The sequence below is a fragment of the Trachypithecus francoisi genome, unplaced genomic scaffold (genome assembly GCF_009764315.1).
Source record: "Trachypithecus francoisi isolate TF-2019V2 unplaced genomic scaffold, Tfra_2.0 Lachesis_group20, whole genome shotgun sequence".
Taxonomy (NCBI): Eukaryota; Metazoa; Chordata; class Mammalia; order Primates; family Cercopithecidae; genus Trachypithecus; species Trachypithecus francoisi.
In genome coordinates, this window is record NW_022681466.1 from 24,336,507 (window position 1) to 24,352,281 (window position 15,775).

General features: G+C 48.7%; 1 protein-coding gene across 7 annotated transcripts in view; it reads right to left on the reverse strand.

Moving 5' to 3' along the window:
• Positions 1 to 2,197: 2,197 nt before the first annotated feature.
• The window catches only part of FAM117A (family with sequence similarity 117 member A), a 55,317-nt gene continuing 41,739 nt past the window's right edge, over positions 2,198 to 15,775 (reverse strand). For 3 of the 7 annotated variants that reach the window (XM_033183414.1, XM_033183419.1, XM_033183418.1), the window contains 7 exons: positions 15,606 to 15,701; positions 13,109 to 13,219; positions 12,544 to 12,678; positions 10,650 to 10,796; positions 10,195 to 10,396; positions 8,849 to 8,999; positions 2,198 to 3,429 (listed from right to left, as the gene is read on the reverse strand). In XM_033183414.1, coding sequence (XP_033039305.1) covers positions 3,129 to 3,429; positions 8,849 to 8,999; positions 10,195 to 10,396; positions 10,650 to 10,796; positions 12,544 to 12,678; positions 13,109 to 13,219; positions 15,606 to 15,701 — 1,143 coding nt within the window. In that variant the 3' untranslated portion in view covers positions 2,198 to 3,128. The remainder of the gene's footprint in view (positions 3,430 to 8,848; positions 9,000 to 10,194; positions 10,397 to 10,649; positions 10,797 to 12,543; positions 12,679 to 13,108; positions 13,220 to 15,605; positions 15,702 to 15,775) is intronic. The other 4 variants (XM_033183416.1, XM_033183420.1, XM_033183415.1 and 1 more) reach the window with 3 other exon arrangements.

Genomic DNA, 15,775 nt, shown 5'->3' on the forward strand with positions numbered 1-15,775 from the left:
AGGCAACTCTGAGGACAACTGCGACCCAGAGCACCACAGGGTGTCCTAGAGCCACCCGGGCGTAGAATAATGACGTATAAGGATGTGGAGGCCACCAATTGGCTGCGCTGTGTGAACTCGGACAGGTAGGTGGGACAGGAGGAGGTGCGGCCGGCAGAGCAAATCCAATAGTCTTTTCCGCAGCGAGCGGCCAGGCTTCTGCTGGGTCCTAATGCCAAAATCTCTTACTGGAGACTCAGCGCCGTCTAGCTGCTGCCCAGCGTCAGCGACGTTACCTGCTCATTACCTAGGCACATCACTTAGGCTTCCAAGGGGGAGAGCGGCACAGTAAGTCTCGGCTTGGTAGCTTAACGGCGGAGTAACCTACCAGTGTCACCCAAGTTCTGAGTCAGAGTTTTCCAGGTCTGGAAACTAGGGATAACTAGTAATAGCCACCTTGTCGCCTCTTGACTGTTGTGAGGATCGAATGAATTGAGGTTGGTGAAAGTGTTTTGTAAACTGTAAAGTATGCTGTGCAAGTTTAAGGTATTATTAGTCATCAGTTTCTCAGCCCTGATCTTATTTCCTCATATCGAGGGGTGGAAATGGAAGCTTATTGAAGTCAGTTTTCTTCCAAGTCTTAACTCACCAACAATGGCTTAAACCCTTCGGCCGCGCTCCTGAATATTTCCCATTAATGAGCACCTCGTTGGATCCCTTACTCGTGCAAGTGTTGGGTCTCCACTTGCTGGCACGAATTGCCAGGGCAAGACTGACCTAAGGTCTTCCCACTACTACCTCCAACCCCCTACTTAACTGGCCCAAATCTCCGGCCACCAGGTGGACTCTGGGCTGCTCTCTAGGTGGAGGCTCCTTCTCTTCTAGCAGCCTGCTCTTTTGGCACAGCCTCGGGCAAAGGAAGGAAATACTGGGCAGCACCACACCCGTCGCTCCGGGCCTGACTCACTAAGGCTTTGCGGGGGAGCCAGAAGTCTTTTAGAGGGAGGGGTGAGGGATAGAAGATAGGGTCTGTCCCCAGCCCACTGTCTCCTCGATATTAGTGGCATGGGAATCCCCATACATTTGCTCTCTTGCTCAGTAGCTTACTCTATTGGCTCAGCCCGCGATGCCAGGGCACCAAATAGCTGGGCGGAGAGACCTGCCAGCTCTGCTTCTTTACCAGCTGGGACCTCAAACAATTCCCTTGTCCTTGTCCTCTGAGTCAAGTTTCCTCATGTGAAATTAATGGGAATATAATAACAAGCAGGAGAGCGCTGTGGTTAGAAACATGGGCACTGGATTCAAATGATCAGGTTTCCAATCCTAGCTCCCCCACTTCATATCTGTGTCTTTTGGGGAAAGTTATTCGATCTATTTGTCCTTCCCTGATTATACAGTGGGACTTACCATATTTCTCTTACTGGGTGGTTGTCATATTTCAATAACATTTTATGTAAAGCAGTTAACATGGTAGCTGGTTCTTACCAGCCCAATGAATGGTGGTTGGGATAGCCTGGTTTAGGAGTTTGTTGTCAGGTCTTATGAGGTAGATACAATCGTACTTATTATTACTGCCCTTGGGGTAGTCAACTGTTCACCCATACAATGGGGATGTGTCTTTTGTGAAAATGCTTTGGAAATTCCAAAGCATCATTGAAATATTGAGATGGTTATTCCCATTTTCCCCAAAAGCCTAAGAGCTCTTACAGGTGCAGCATTATAAAGGCTGCAAAAGGATAAGAATAGTGTCTTTGTGTAGTTTCTCTGTCCCCTTCAAGGCTGCACACTATGTTGTGGGTATTCCCTGAGATGAATCAAAGCTTCCCCCAAACTGTCGAGAGATCCAGCCAGTGCAAAGAACACCCACAATGTCAAACTGTCTTCCCTTGGTCACCTGCTTTTCCTCTCTGAAATCCATTCTCCTTAGGGAGCTTTTTCAGACTCACACAAGAATGGGTAACTTCCCCAGTGACTCCCTCACCCCACCTCTAGGACAAACCACATTCTTCATTCTGGACAGCCTTTTCATGGGTCTGTTGTTTATGTCCATGTAAAGTATGCAAGCATGGTGTCCAGAGGACAGGAACTCTTGTGTACCGCCATAACAACACCCAGATGTGGGAATTGAGGCTCTTTCTCTTGAAGACAAAGATGAAATGATCAGTATAATACCCTTAATCTCTTCCCCACTCTTCCTTCCCGACATATTTAACAGAACTTCAAGCTGCTGGGAATATTTATTTATTTATTTGGTCTATTAACACCAAGATCTGCAAAAAACAACCTCTAAACACAAGATAAGAAAACTCGAACATTAACATTCTTCAATTTTGTGTAAGCTCTGCAGTACGGAAAATATACAAACTTCAAACAGCTGCAAAAATAGTGTCTTTGGGAGAAAATAGAGTTTCTACATCGATACAAGAAAAACAGGCATTTTTCTAATCCAATCCAGCCCTGGGGCGGGCGGAGAGTATAGATTCGCCATTTGCCACCTGGAGGAATGCCAGCTCTCCTCCCCACTACCCACCTGGGGCTGGGCGGGCTGGCCTGCTACTTAAGACAATCTTTAGTCAGGGTGAAAGCGAGATGAAAATGCCACTTGGGAAAACACTTGTTTCCTCCCTCTGCCAGCAGCTGAATTGGTCAAGTGTTATGGCCCATTAGGGCTGCTTTGGTCAGCTCCTCCAGTGAGAGGGAGGCGTGGGGATAGGGCTGAGAGGATGGGGGATCTATCTTATGGTCTCCTGGAAGGGAGGGAAGGAAATCTGTGGCGTCCTCTCTCCTTCGTTCATGGCCAGCTTGCTCTGTGACAAAAATAAGGGCCTCCTATACAGTCATTTGGACTGACACCCAGGGGTGGGGGACTCAAGACCTTCTGGGTGTTTTCCGCCAAGTGAGGGATGTGGCAGGTACACAGGTGTGAGTTGTGAGCTGCCCGGCTGTTAGTGGAGACGGCAGGTCCCATCACGTTCAGAGGGGCCGGTGCCCATCAAAAAGAGGACCCAGGACTTTGACACGATAAGTGAAAGAAAGTGCTCAAAGGCCGAGAGGGAAGGGCCCCTCCATACCCCATCTCAGGGGACCTGGGGAGGGACCTGCCACCAAGGCACTGGTCTCTATGGTAAAATGGGGCAGGGATGGCACCCTCAGACCATCAGGGAGCTCTGGAAAAGCACAGACTCTTCTGATGGTGGGGTGCGCTGCCATGGCTCGAAGGGCAGTGGGGAGGCCTTGGAGGCCTCCGGATCCTTCCGAGGTGGTGGTCTGGGGCTGGCCGGGGGAAGGGGAGACCCCGGGTTTGAGGGGCAGTTACGGAAGATGAAGCCCATGCCGGGGAAGAGGGGCCTCATCAGGTTGACGGGGCAGAAGGCTGAGCCGGTCGGGTTGAAATGGACTTTGTTCTTGTCAGGACAGGAAGTCAGGAAGGCCAGGTCAGGACCTGGGGACCTGGAGGATGAAGAAAGACATACAAGACACACACGTACACACAGAGAGAAACACAGGGTGAGAGAGGGTAAGATGTCACAGCATCAGGGCAGCAGGGGAGCTGGGTCTCTGTTCAAACAGAATCATAACTTGACCGAAAACCAAACCCCTCAGCAATCTATTTTTAAAAAAAATATGGCTAAACAACAGGAAACGCACTTTAGCTAAAAACAGGAGAGATTGAAGCTAGACAGGAAGGAGAACTTCCTGACAATGTGATTCAAGAAGTGGAGACCAAGTAATCTTTTCATTCGAAAGATTTCATCAGTGGCTGAGCACAGTGGCTCACGCCTGTAATCTCAGCACTTTGGGAGGCCAAGGTGGATGGATCACTTGAGGTCAGAAGTTCGATGCCAGCCTGGCCGACATGGTGAAACCCTGTCTCTACTAAAAATACAAAAAATTAGCCAAGCATGGTGGCACGCTTCTGTAATCCCAGCTACTCAGAAGGATGAGTCAGGAGAATTGCTTGAACTCGGGAGGCGGAGGTTGTAGTGAGCCAAGATCTTGCCATTGCACTCCAGCCTGGGCAACAGAGCAAGACTCCATCTCAAAAAAAAAAAAAAAGAAAAGAAAAGAAAAGAAATATTTCCTTAGTGAATGGTGTTTTGGTGACAATCGCATGCCTGAAAGCAGAGATCTTTCTAAAACAAGAGATCTTTCTAAAAACAAGTAGATCTTTCTAAGATTTTTTATCTATCTAAAAACAAGAGATCTTTCTAAAAACAAAGATCTCTGCCTGAAAGCAGAGATCTTTCTAAAACAGAGATCTTTCTAAAAACAAGTGACTTTCTAAGATTTTTTATTTTTTTTTTTTTTTTTTTTTTTTTTTTTTTTTTTTTTTTTGAGACGGAGTCTTGCTCTGCCACCCAGGCTGGAGTGCAGTGGCCGGCTCTCAGCTCACTGCAAGCTCCGCCTCCCGGGTTCACGCCATCTCCTGTCTCAGCCTCCCGAGTAGCTGGGACTACAGGCGCCCGCCTCGTCGCCCGGCTAGTTTTTTGTATTTTTAGTAGAGACGGGGTTTCACCGTATTAGCCAGGATGGTCTCGATCTCCTGACCTCGTGATCCGCCCGTCTCGGCCTCCCAAAGTGCTGGGATTACAGGCTTGAGCCACCGCGCCCGGCCCTAAGATTTTTTATTAACCTAAAGTGGGGTTTCTCAGCCTTGATACCACTGACATTTTGGGCTGGATAATTCTTTGTTGCAGGGGTGGGGATGGAGGCATTGTCCTGTGCATTGTAAGATGCCTAACAGCGTCCCTGGCCACTACTCACTATCCCACTAGTACGACTCCTCCCTTCCAGCTGTGACAACTAAACATGTCTCTTGATATTGCCAAATGTTCCCTAGTTGAAATCTACTGACCTAAAGAATCTAATTGTTGGGCACATTTGAAAAGTATGGGGTTTTTTGTTGTTGTTGTTTTGTTTTTGAGACAGAGTCTCACTCTGTGGTCCAGGCTGGAGTGCAGTGTGACAGGATCATGGCTTACTGCAGCCTCAACCTCCCCAGTCCAAGCAATCCTCCCACCTTATCCTCCTGAGTATCTGGGACTACAGGCATGAACCACCATGCCCACCTAATTGCTTTATTTTTATTTTGTAGAGAAGGGGTCTCTGTATGCTGCCCAGGCTGGTCTCCAGAAAGGTGTGATTTCAAAATTTTGGGAGGAAAGCATGGCAACAACTGTGAGAAAGGCAGCTAGACCTTATCAGAAGATCTGGGTTCTAACTCACCATGTGGTCCTTGTCATATCTGTCTCACCCCCCTTTATAATTAAAAAATTTTTTTTTAGAGACAGGGTCTTGCTCTCTCACCCAGGCTGGAGTATAGTGGTGTGATCATAGCTCACTGCAGCCCCAAACTCCTAGGTGCAAGTAATCCTCCTGCTCAGCTTCCCAAGTAGCTGGGATTACAGACGCCTACCACCATTCTAGGCTAATTTTTTTCTTTTTTTTTTTTTGGTAGAAATGGGGTCTCACTGTGTTGCCCAGGCTGGTCTTGAACTCCTGGGCTCAAGTGATCCTCCTGCCTTGGCCTCCCAGAGTACTGGGATGACAGGCATGAGCCACCGCACCCAGCATGTCTCACCTTTATAATGTGAGAGGAATCATCCCTCCCCTTTTGATTGTTTAGGAAGACGGAATGATAAAAGGTCAGGTCAGAGAGTTCCTGAGTAAGGGATAGCCCTGATTCCTTACTGTCTGGCAAAGCCTAGAGGGTGAAACAGCCCTAAGAAGCTGACGGTTTGAAGATCCCAGGTGAGAAGACAAAGGTATAGGAAGATGGTGAAGCTCTGCCACCAGTGGTTCTCACCAATCACCTTTTTCTTTTTTACTTTTTATTAAAGGATAAAATATACACTCAGAGAAAAATGCACTCAGTATACAGACCGATAAATTGGTTACTATCTTCTTTTTGGGACAGGGTCTCACTGTTGTCACACTGGAGTGCAGTGGTGCAATCTTGGCTCACTGCAACCTCCGCCTCCTGGGCTCAAGCGATTCTCCCACCTCAGCCTCCTCAGTAGCTAGGATTACAGGCACCCAACACTATACCTGGATAATTTTTTAAATTTTTTGTAGAGCCGGGCGCGGTGGCTCACGCCCGTAATCCCAGCACTTTGGGAGGCCGAGATGGGCGGATCACGAGGTCAGGAGATCGAGACCATCCTGGCTAACACAGTGAAACCCCATCTCTACTAAAAATACAAAAAAATTAGCCGGGCGTAGCGGCGGGCGCCTGTAGTCCCAGCTACTCGGGAGGCTGAGGCAGGAGAATGGCGGGAACCCGGGAAGAGGAGCTTGCAGTGAGCCGAGATCGCGCCACTGCACTCCAGCCTGGGGGCAGAGCGAGACTCCGTCTCCAAAAAAAAAAAAAAAAAAAAAAAAATTTTTTTGTAGAGAGGTGTCTCCGTATATTGCCCAGGCTGGTCTTGAACTCCTGGACTCAAGCGATCCTCCCTTGGCTTCCCAAAGTGCTGGAATTATAGGCATGAGCCACTGCACCCAGCCAATTACCATCTTAATTCCGGAATTCTAATAATTCCAGAGCCCAGGAAGAGCAAGGTGTGAAGAGAAGAGCAGAGATCTGGCAGAGTCTGGAGAGGTGGAGGGTAAAGGCCCATGTGCTGGGTGTGTTTGGGAAGGCCTGGCGTCCTAGAGACTCCACAGTGGCAAGGGCTTTCCTGATGGAGAAGGGTTTAAAAGAGTCCCACTTTATGGAGGGATGGGGAATGGGCAAGAGACAGAATGTTCTAGGTGTGTGCATGTACATGTCAGGAAGGTGACCAAGAGGAGACCCAGCAACACTCAGAGAACATGATGGCAACCAGCATGACCCTCAATACCTTGACTCCTCGCCTGGAAAATCCAGATGATCTTGGAGGGGACAATAGCTAAGAAGGGGAGAATGTGGCAAAAGAATAGCTAAACACACAAACTTCCTAATAGGAAAGTTGATTAAATAAAGAAACCTCAGTGAACTACAGAATTTCAATCCCAGCATATCTTAGAAAATCACTGATGGATCACCACCACTCTTTTTTTTATGGAGACAGAGTCTCAGTCTGTTGCCCTGACTGAAGTGTAGTGGTGCAATCTCAGCTCACTGCAATCTCCGCCTCCCAGGTTCAAGCAATTCTCATGCCTCAGCCTCCTGAGGAGCTGGGATTACAGGCATGCACCAACACACCCGGCTAATTTTTGTATTTTTAGTAGAGGTTGGGTTTTGCCATGTTGCCCAGGCTGGTCTTGAACTCCTGGCCTCAAGAGATCTGCCCACCTCCGCCTCCCAAAGTGCTGAAATTACAGGCGTGAGCCACTGTGCCCAGCTGATCACCACCTCTTTTTTTTTTTTTTTTTTTTGGAGATGGAGACTTACTCTGTTGCCCAGGCTGGAGTGCAGTGGCGTGATCTCGGCTCACTGCAACCTCTGCCTCCCAGGTTCAAGCGATTCTCCTGCCTCAGCCTCCCGAGTGGCTGGGATTACAGGTGCCCACCACCATACCTGGCTAATGTTTGTATTTTTAGTAGAGACGGGTCTTGCCATATTGGACCAGGCTGGTCTCAAACTCCTGACCTCAGGTGATATGCCCACCTGAGCCTCCCAAAGTGCTGGGATTACAGGCATGAGCCACCGCATCCAGCCCACCACCTCTCTTAAAGGGTTAATGCAGGGGCAGGAAGTTAAATGAGCTGACTTTAAGGCCTCTTCTGGCATTGTGTCTATGAAAAACTCAAGACGAGCTACAGCTTAATTTCCGCCCACATTTCCAGGTTGTAATTACTCCACCATAATGTGGATTGAGGGAGGGTACAAGAGCCTAGAGTCTGCTGAAGCTAAGAGATCTGGCCTCTTCCCTCCACAGCTTCTCAGAGGACCTAGAAGTCTTGAAGGGATACCAGGTAACAATAATAACAGTAACAAAACCTCTAGTGGCAATGGTTTTCTCTGCAACTCCTACTGTGGCTTCTGTATGTACCTTCAGCGGCCACCATGGGTTACTGCTCCCTTATTTGAGGTACAAATGGTGCTCTCAATGACCCAAACTCAGTCCCAGCTACATCTTCACTCGCACACCATGACTAAACTTCCTGACTGCCACTGAAACCCCAACTTCGTGTGAATCTGCCCTGGTGAGTATTAAGCTGGCAGCAGGAAATGAAATGAGCTCTTTGGTGCCTGCTAACGGGGACAGGGGCATTTGGAAAGGTTGGCTCTTAATTCTTTCTGCTAATGGGAGGGAAGTGTAAAGAAATCAACAGAAGAATGGCTTCTGAATGATCCAATCTGGTTTGGAAATTTTCCATAGTCCTTACTTGCAAGGACTGGAAATTTCTGCCTGGGAGTTCATGACACTTGAACCACTACAGCCACAGGGTGAAGACTTGACGCCGAAGCTCAAACTGTTAAGCTGTTTAGGCCCCTCATTCTACTCCAGTGGTGCTGAAACACTTCTAATCTCTGACTGAAGAGAAATACTAGTATGTTCTCCCCACACCCCCCATCTCTCTCTCTCTTTCTCTCTCTCTCTGTGATTGTGGTCTAGCAAATTCTCACACCTTCCCCGGAGATGGAAAAAAATAGAAGAAACAAAGGGCTTAGGTTTCAGATACATTTTCTTTCCAGCTCCTGCTGCGCCTGTGGCTGGCATGTGGGCAGAGAGCAGGTTTCTATGGAGATAATGATAAGCAAAGATTTAAGTGCTCAGGGTAGGTAATGTCAACACGTTTGATCATGGAAAGCTGGCAGTACTGATCATCTAAAGTTGACAACACCTCTATGACAAGAGAGAGTCTGAGACTGAAGAAGGCCTGTCAGGTGGGAGAATGTAGGCCCACCCTCCCCTCCCACACCCTGTCTACTTGGTATACTCACGTGGCTTCTTCAAACACACGCACTTTCTCACAGCCTTCTGGGGGCTCCCGTTTGAAGACGTAGCTATGATTAGGCCGAGGGGAGGCAGCAAAGGCAAGGACAGGAGATGGGCTGCCATCTTCAAGAAAGGCTGGGTGGCCTGGAGAGGAGGCTGTGAACAGAGCAAGGCTGAGTCTAGTGGAGATGAAGGGAAGGCCTCCACTTTTCTGGGTCCAGGACTGGGGTGTAAAGTGGCAAGACTGGGGACGCATGGTAAGGAAGAGGATAGTGGGTGTGCTTAGCCACTGTGATTATTATACTCTACCTTAAAAACCTTTGAGGCAGCTTACAAAATACACAGTGTATAACAGAGCAAAAAAATGGAGTTGAATGGATGGAAAGTTAAGATCTCATACCAATTCTATATTCCCAGGAGGTAGACTGGGACCGGAACTCCAAATCTCAGACTTGAAGCAATCCTAAATGCATCTCTCTCTGCCTTCTTCCAAGACTGTAACACCCTCCCTGCCAACATACCACGGCTTCTTCCTGTCCACAGTCTTGAAAATCTATCCTTTCTTCCAAGAAGAGTTCTTCTCTGACTCAGAGAAGCAGTCTTTACTCAACCCCACTTGTAGGGTAAAATTCCTCTCTCTTTCCACACAGCGAATGTACTTGGCCTAGGTTGCAAATATTGACTTTATCTGTATTTATCTCACATTTATTCCCCTTACTATATGCTCTATTTACCTATGTGTATTGTTAGATCATGCCCTTGACCAGCCTACCTCCTGGGGTTGCTGTGACAATCAAATCAGACAATATAGGCACACTGCTTTATAATGTAAGGATCATTAGGAGGTAAGAATTGTATCTCATTTTCTCAGCGACGTAGATAGGGCATTGTAGAAAGTAGAGATTTGGAGTAAAAAAAAATCGGTTTTGGTCTAGGTCAAACTATACAACCCTGGGCAAGCGACCATATTCTCTTACTTTGTATCACTCACAACTACTTTGAAACCATTGCTGGGAATGAGTACAGTGGACACCTGAATGAAGACTCGCTGCTTTCCCCTACAGCTTGCTGAACCTCAGTCCAAAAATGGGGATGGCAGGGATTGCTTCTTTGGATCCCAGTGAGGATTAAATAGAAGTATAAATGCAGAGACTTCATAAATTATCAATCAGAATGGGATGTATGGGACCATTATTATCATTTGTATAATGTGCAGAAGAAAGATGACTCATAAAGATATTCTAGTAGGGTACTGAGAATGCTGGGCCTGAATTGACTAGAGGTGGAAAAGGGAGTGGAGACACTCGTGTGCCCCAGAGTCAGCCCTGCTGCCTCAGCCTCCGCAGCTTACCTTTGTCATTGGGGGTGGATGCCAGCTCCTCGGCGGCACCCCGGTGTTCCTCATGACTGGCCGGGCCACAAGGCTGGGGGGATGCCAAGGACATGGAAGGAGAGCTGGCAAGGTTGCCAGGCTCCAGGAGGAGGAGGGGATGATCACAGCTGCCACTCTGGGGAGGAGCTGGGGCCCGGTGCCCATCAGGGATCTCAAGGATCTGACGGGGAAGGACGGTAAAGACTGTCAGCCTTGAGTATTTCAGGCCTGCAGCAACACAGTGACCCTGAGGGTATTCCCCTTGCTGCTGTCATTCTCTATCCATAACACACAACCACAGAACACCATTTCCTCCAGCCATGTATTTCCCTGGCCACCCCTCAATCTAGAAGAAACTCCCTCCCGTTTCTTCCATAGCACTTTGTTCTTATCCCTAACAGCACTCACAGTCCAATGTATAATTACATATTCACCTGTAGGGCTTGATCAATGTGTTGTCCCCACAAGACTATAAGCCTCATGAGGGCAGGGACCTTCTGTGCCCTGGGCTCTAGGAACACAAAGATGATAATGTATGCTGGAGGGCACAATAGCGGCAAACCATCAGGAGCCTGTAAGTGCTGTAACCATTGCAGAACAAGTATGCTGATGATTAGCATGTATTACATACCTCCTCATCCCCTTTTAAAAACACTCAATGGTACTTGAACCTGTAGCTCACCAAATTATGTGCATGTGTTTGGGTATATGTGAAATCCTGCATACATGCGAATTCAAAATCAACTAGTAGGTAAATCATAAACTGAGAAGTGTGCCCATTAGAATCATATTAATACTGGCCAACTGGCATTCCCCAATTAAACTGTGTCAATACAAAAGTGTGCCTGAGGCCCGCTGGGCATGGTGGCTCACGCCTGTAATCCCAGGACTTTGGGAGGCTGAGGTGGGCGGATCACGAGGTCGGGAGATAGAGACCATTCTGGCTAACACAGTGAAATCCCATCTCTACTCAAAAATACAAAAAAAAATTAGCCAGGCATCGTGGTGGGCGCCTGTAGTCCCAGCTACTCAGGAAGCTGAGGCAGGAGAATGGCGTGAACCCGGGAGGCCGAGCTTGCAGTGAGCTCACATTGCAGCCTTGCACTCCAGCCTGGGCGACAAAGAGAGACTGTCTCAAAAAAAAAAAAAAAATGTGCCTGAGACCAGCACGGTGGCTCCCCCAGCTACTGGGGAGGCTGAAGCAGAGAACTGCTTGAACCCAGGAGGCAGAAGTTGCAGTGAGCTGAGATCACGCCATTGCACCCCAGCCTGGGCAATAAGAGTGAATCCCAGCACTTTGGGAGGCTGAGGTGGGCGGATCATGAGATCAGGAGATCGAGGCCATCCTGGCCAACATGGTGAAACCCCGTACTAAAATACAAAAAATTAGCCGGGTGTGGTGGCACATGCCTGTAGTCCCAGCTACTCGGGAGGCTGAGGTGGGGGAATTGCTTGAACCCGGGAGGCGGAGATTGCAGTGAGCCAAGATCGCGCCACTGCACTCCAGCCTAGCGACCAGAGAGAGACTATGTCTCAAAAAAAAAAAAAAAAAAAAAAAAAAAAAAAAGGTCTGGGCATGGTGGCTTACGCCTGCAATCCCCCAGCACTTTGGGAGGCCGAGGTTGGTGGATTATGAGGTCAGGAGTTTAAGACCAGCCTGGCAAAGATGGTGAAACCCCATCTCTATTAAAAATACAAAAATTAGCCAGGCGTGGTGGCAAGTGCCTGTAATCCCAGCTACTGGGGAGGCTGAGGCAGAGAACTGCTTGAACCCGGAAGGCAGAGGTTGCAGTGAGCTGAGATCATACCATTGTACCCCAGCCTGGGCAACAAGAGTAAAACTCCATCTCAAAAAGAAAAAAAAGTGCCTGAGACTTCAGCAAAGGTAGCACATATTCTGCCTGGGAGTGGAGTCAGGGAGGTGGCTGCGTAAGAGCACGCGTGTTACTAGGTAGAGATGGAGAAGGGGCAGGGAGCAGCAGGCACTGAGATGCCCATGCTGGTGCCGAGCACATGGGGAACAGTGAGAGCTGGCAGTTTGGCTGAAGATGACCCCTGCCTGTTCCTCCTAGTGGGGGCGCCTCCTCTCTGCCAATCCTTGCCCCCTCTCTTTGTACTCACCACCACAAAGCCTGTCCTAGTGACACAGGTAAGGCCATTTGAGACTAATAAACTCCATTTGCATTCCTTTTGCAGGCTGGTGTTTGTATGCTGCTCTTTGCATAGCCATAGCCTGTGAGGCCCCAGAGAGCAGGACTCCCAGTTCCCCTCACCCAGGCCAAGTGAGGCACGGACTGTGGGTGCACTCAGGGTGCAGCCGCCACTCACCCTCAGCAGCTCCTCTTCTCCCTGCTCCTTCACAAACACCTCCTCCAGCTCTTGGTTGAGCCCTTCCAGGCTCCTGTGCAGGCAGGGGCTGAGTCGCAAGACAGGGGACCCTGAGGGGAAGCTGGGAGGGGACGCCTGAGGAGAAGGCAAATGATCAAATCACACACAGCCCCACCAGGCCTAGACAGTCATTCATTCTGACCAGGAGTAGTGGTCATGTCTACACAGCAGAACTGAGTGAATGAAGGGTGATTTGGGGACAGTTACAGATTGCAATAGGTCTACTCAGCGTAGTTTTCTCCAAAAGTTTGAGCTTTGCAGAGTCTATTGTGTGCTGTAGAGTCGTTGCATCAATCGTATGGGGATGTGGGTAGAAGAGAGAGGGAGATTCAGAACTGTAAGAAGCCCTTCCAATATCACATAGCAAGACCAAATTTGGACTAAAACTTCACAAAGCATGCAGTGTGGTAGGGGGCTCGGCAGCTCCAAGACCCAGGAAACCTCTGCCCACATGGGGGCCTGCATGGAGGAGAACAAAGGGGAGAGGGCTGGGGAGAAAACATACCCTCAGTGCTCCCCGCACTGCGTGGTCCCCTGGGAGTGGGGAACCTCGCTCCTTCTCTTTCCCACTGCGGCTCAGCTTTGTCCTCTGCAGTTGTTGCTTCAACTTGGAAATCTAGCAGCCCAGAAAGAGGAAGACAGAGGCAGATTAAGGAAAGCCAAAGTACACGGGTTCCCTCTTCCAAGGAGTGGCTCCTGCCAGAGGCCCATGAAGATATATACAAGGAGGATGGAAGTTAATCTTCCATCTCAAAATAGCCCAGTGGTGTTAAAACTATGATGATCTGTTCCTCAGACGAGTTGGATACCTCACTTAACTAGATGGATTGGATTCCAAAAAATTAAAAATACACAATATGGAAACCATTTTGTCTTTTACAGATTCCAAAGACATGGACTACCCCTCTTTTTTTTTTTTGAGACTGAGTCTTGCTCTGTCACCCAGGCTGGAGTGCAGTGGCGCGATCTCGGCTCACCTCCATCAGGTTCAAGCAATTCTCTGCCTCAGCCTCCCGAGTAACTGGGATTACAGATGATTACAAATTACCACCACCCCCAGCTAATTTTGTTTTTTTTTTTTTTTTTTTTTTGAGACGGAGTCTCGCTCTGTCGCCCGGGCTGGAGTGCAGTGGCCGGTTCTCAGCTCACTGCAAGCTCCGCCTCCCGGGTTTATGCCATTCTCCTGCCTCAGCCTCCGAGTAGCTGGGACTATAGGCGCCCGCCACCTCGCCCGGCTAGTTTTTCGTATTTTTTAGTAGAGACGGGGTTTCACCGTGTTAGCCAGGATGGTCTCGATCTCCTGACCTCGTGATCCGCCCGTCTCGGCCTCCCAAAGTGCTGGGATTACAGGCTTGAGCCACCGCGCCCAGCCTTAATTTTTGTATTTTTAATAGAGATGGGGTTTCACCATCTTGGCCAGGCTGGTCTTGAACTCCTGACCTCGTGATCCACCTGCCTCAGCCTCCCAAAGTCCTGGGATTACAGGCATGAGCCATCGCGCCCGGCCCTACCCCTCTATAAATAGCAATGGAAGATGATGTTTCTTCTGCTAAGGGCAGTTCACTCCTCACAGTACATTCACATCTCAAAGGCCCTGAGACCAAGAAGGATGGGGATATTCTCCCCTGGTTAAAGCAGACTACACTAGGAACAGGGATAGATACTCAAGAAAGGAATACTGGATTTCGTCTTGACTTTCATATCCTGAGACTATTACAGATTATCATCAACAATTTTGAATATTATCCTATCACATGTGCAATTCTGGACCTTCTTGCCCTCAACTGTTCAATGCTCAGGGGATGAAGAGCTATTTAAATGTAAGCCCAAACTAAATGGAATTCAGAGAGTAGACCTGCTGCCCACAGCCATAAAATTTATGACTAGATCCAAGAAGAAAGAACTTTCCGATATGCTATTGTGGGTCACTCATACCACATCTCCCCATTCTTAGTGTGAATAACTTACTTACTCTGACCATTGAAAAGTTTAAATATTTTTTATTTCCCCGTCTTAAGCTCTCAACATATTCACTTCATATTTTCTCATTGTTCTCAGCAACAGAGGGCAGAAGCAACTTCCTCTTGTAAAGGGGTGCAGGGTGAGTCCTATTGAGTTGACCCTCTCAGAAGGTGCCACAGAGCATGTCAGGAGGAGCTGATGGGGAGCCCTGGAATATTCCAGCCTACGGCTTTCTTCCCTTAACCTCAATGACTTGAGCACTCCTGAGGGAGAGGGAGAGTCAGGAAAAAGTGTTTGGGAACATTTCATTATTTTTCTCTTCTTTTGAAAAGAAGGCTAGGGCTGGGCACAGTGGCTCATGCCTGTAATCCCAGCACTTTGGGATGCTGAGGCAGGCAGATCACCTGAGGTCAGGAGTTCAGCACCACCCTGGCCAACACGGTGAAACCCGTCTCTACTAAAAAAAAAAAAAAAAAAAAAATACAAAAATTAGCTGGGTGTGGTGGTGGGTGCCTGCAATCTAAGCTACTTGGGAGGCTGAGGCAGAAGAATCGCTTGAACCCAGGAGGCGGAAGTTGCAGTGAGCTGAGATCGTGCCACTGTACTCCAGTCCGGCCAACACAGTGAGACTCTGCTTCCAAAAAAAAAAAAGATGAATAGTTAAGAAGTAAATGAGACTGGGAGCTCCTAATTCCCAGGAACTCCCTCCCTGTCTTCCTCCAGTCTCTGAGCTGCTTATCTGGATCCAACCCCAAAGTAAAGCAAGAACAATGGTGGCTCCAGTCCTATGCTTGCTGCTGAAAGGCACTAGCAGCCTCTGGCCAAGCCCTTTACTAGCAGGAGGGTCTGGGCTCCTAAGACCTGGCCACTTGGAGAATGGAATTCAGCTAGGAAGGAGCCATCTCATCAGGAAAAGGCCAGGTCGAGACAGGAGAGGTGAGCAGTGTGACTCCAATGTGGAGGAGATGCATCGCATGGTACTAAGGGATGGATCAAGAAGAAGCCGCTACCCTAGGCAGGGAGTCAAAGTGGGTAGCTACCTCTTTTCGGTGGTCTGTGCTGCCCCAGGATGCTGAGCGCTTGTGTGCACAGGAGCTGGCACGCTCACCTTCTAGCTCTTGCCAGGACAGGGGCGTCTGTAGGGAGAGAAACACAGTGAGACAGAGCAGCTTCTTCGGCAGGCACTGGGGAACAGGCACACTGTTTTCTG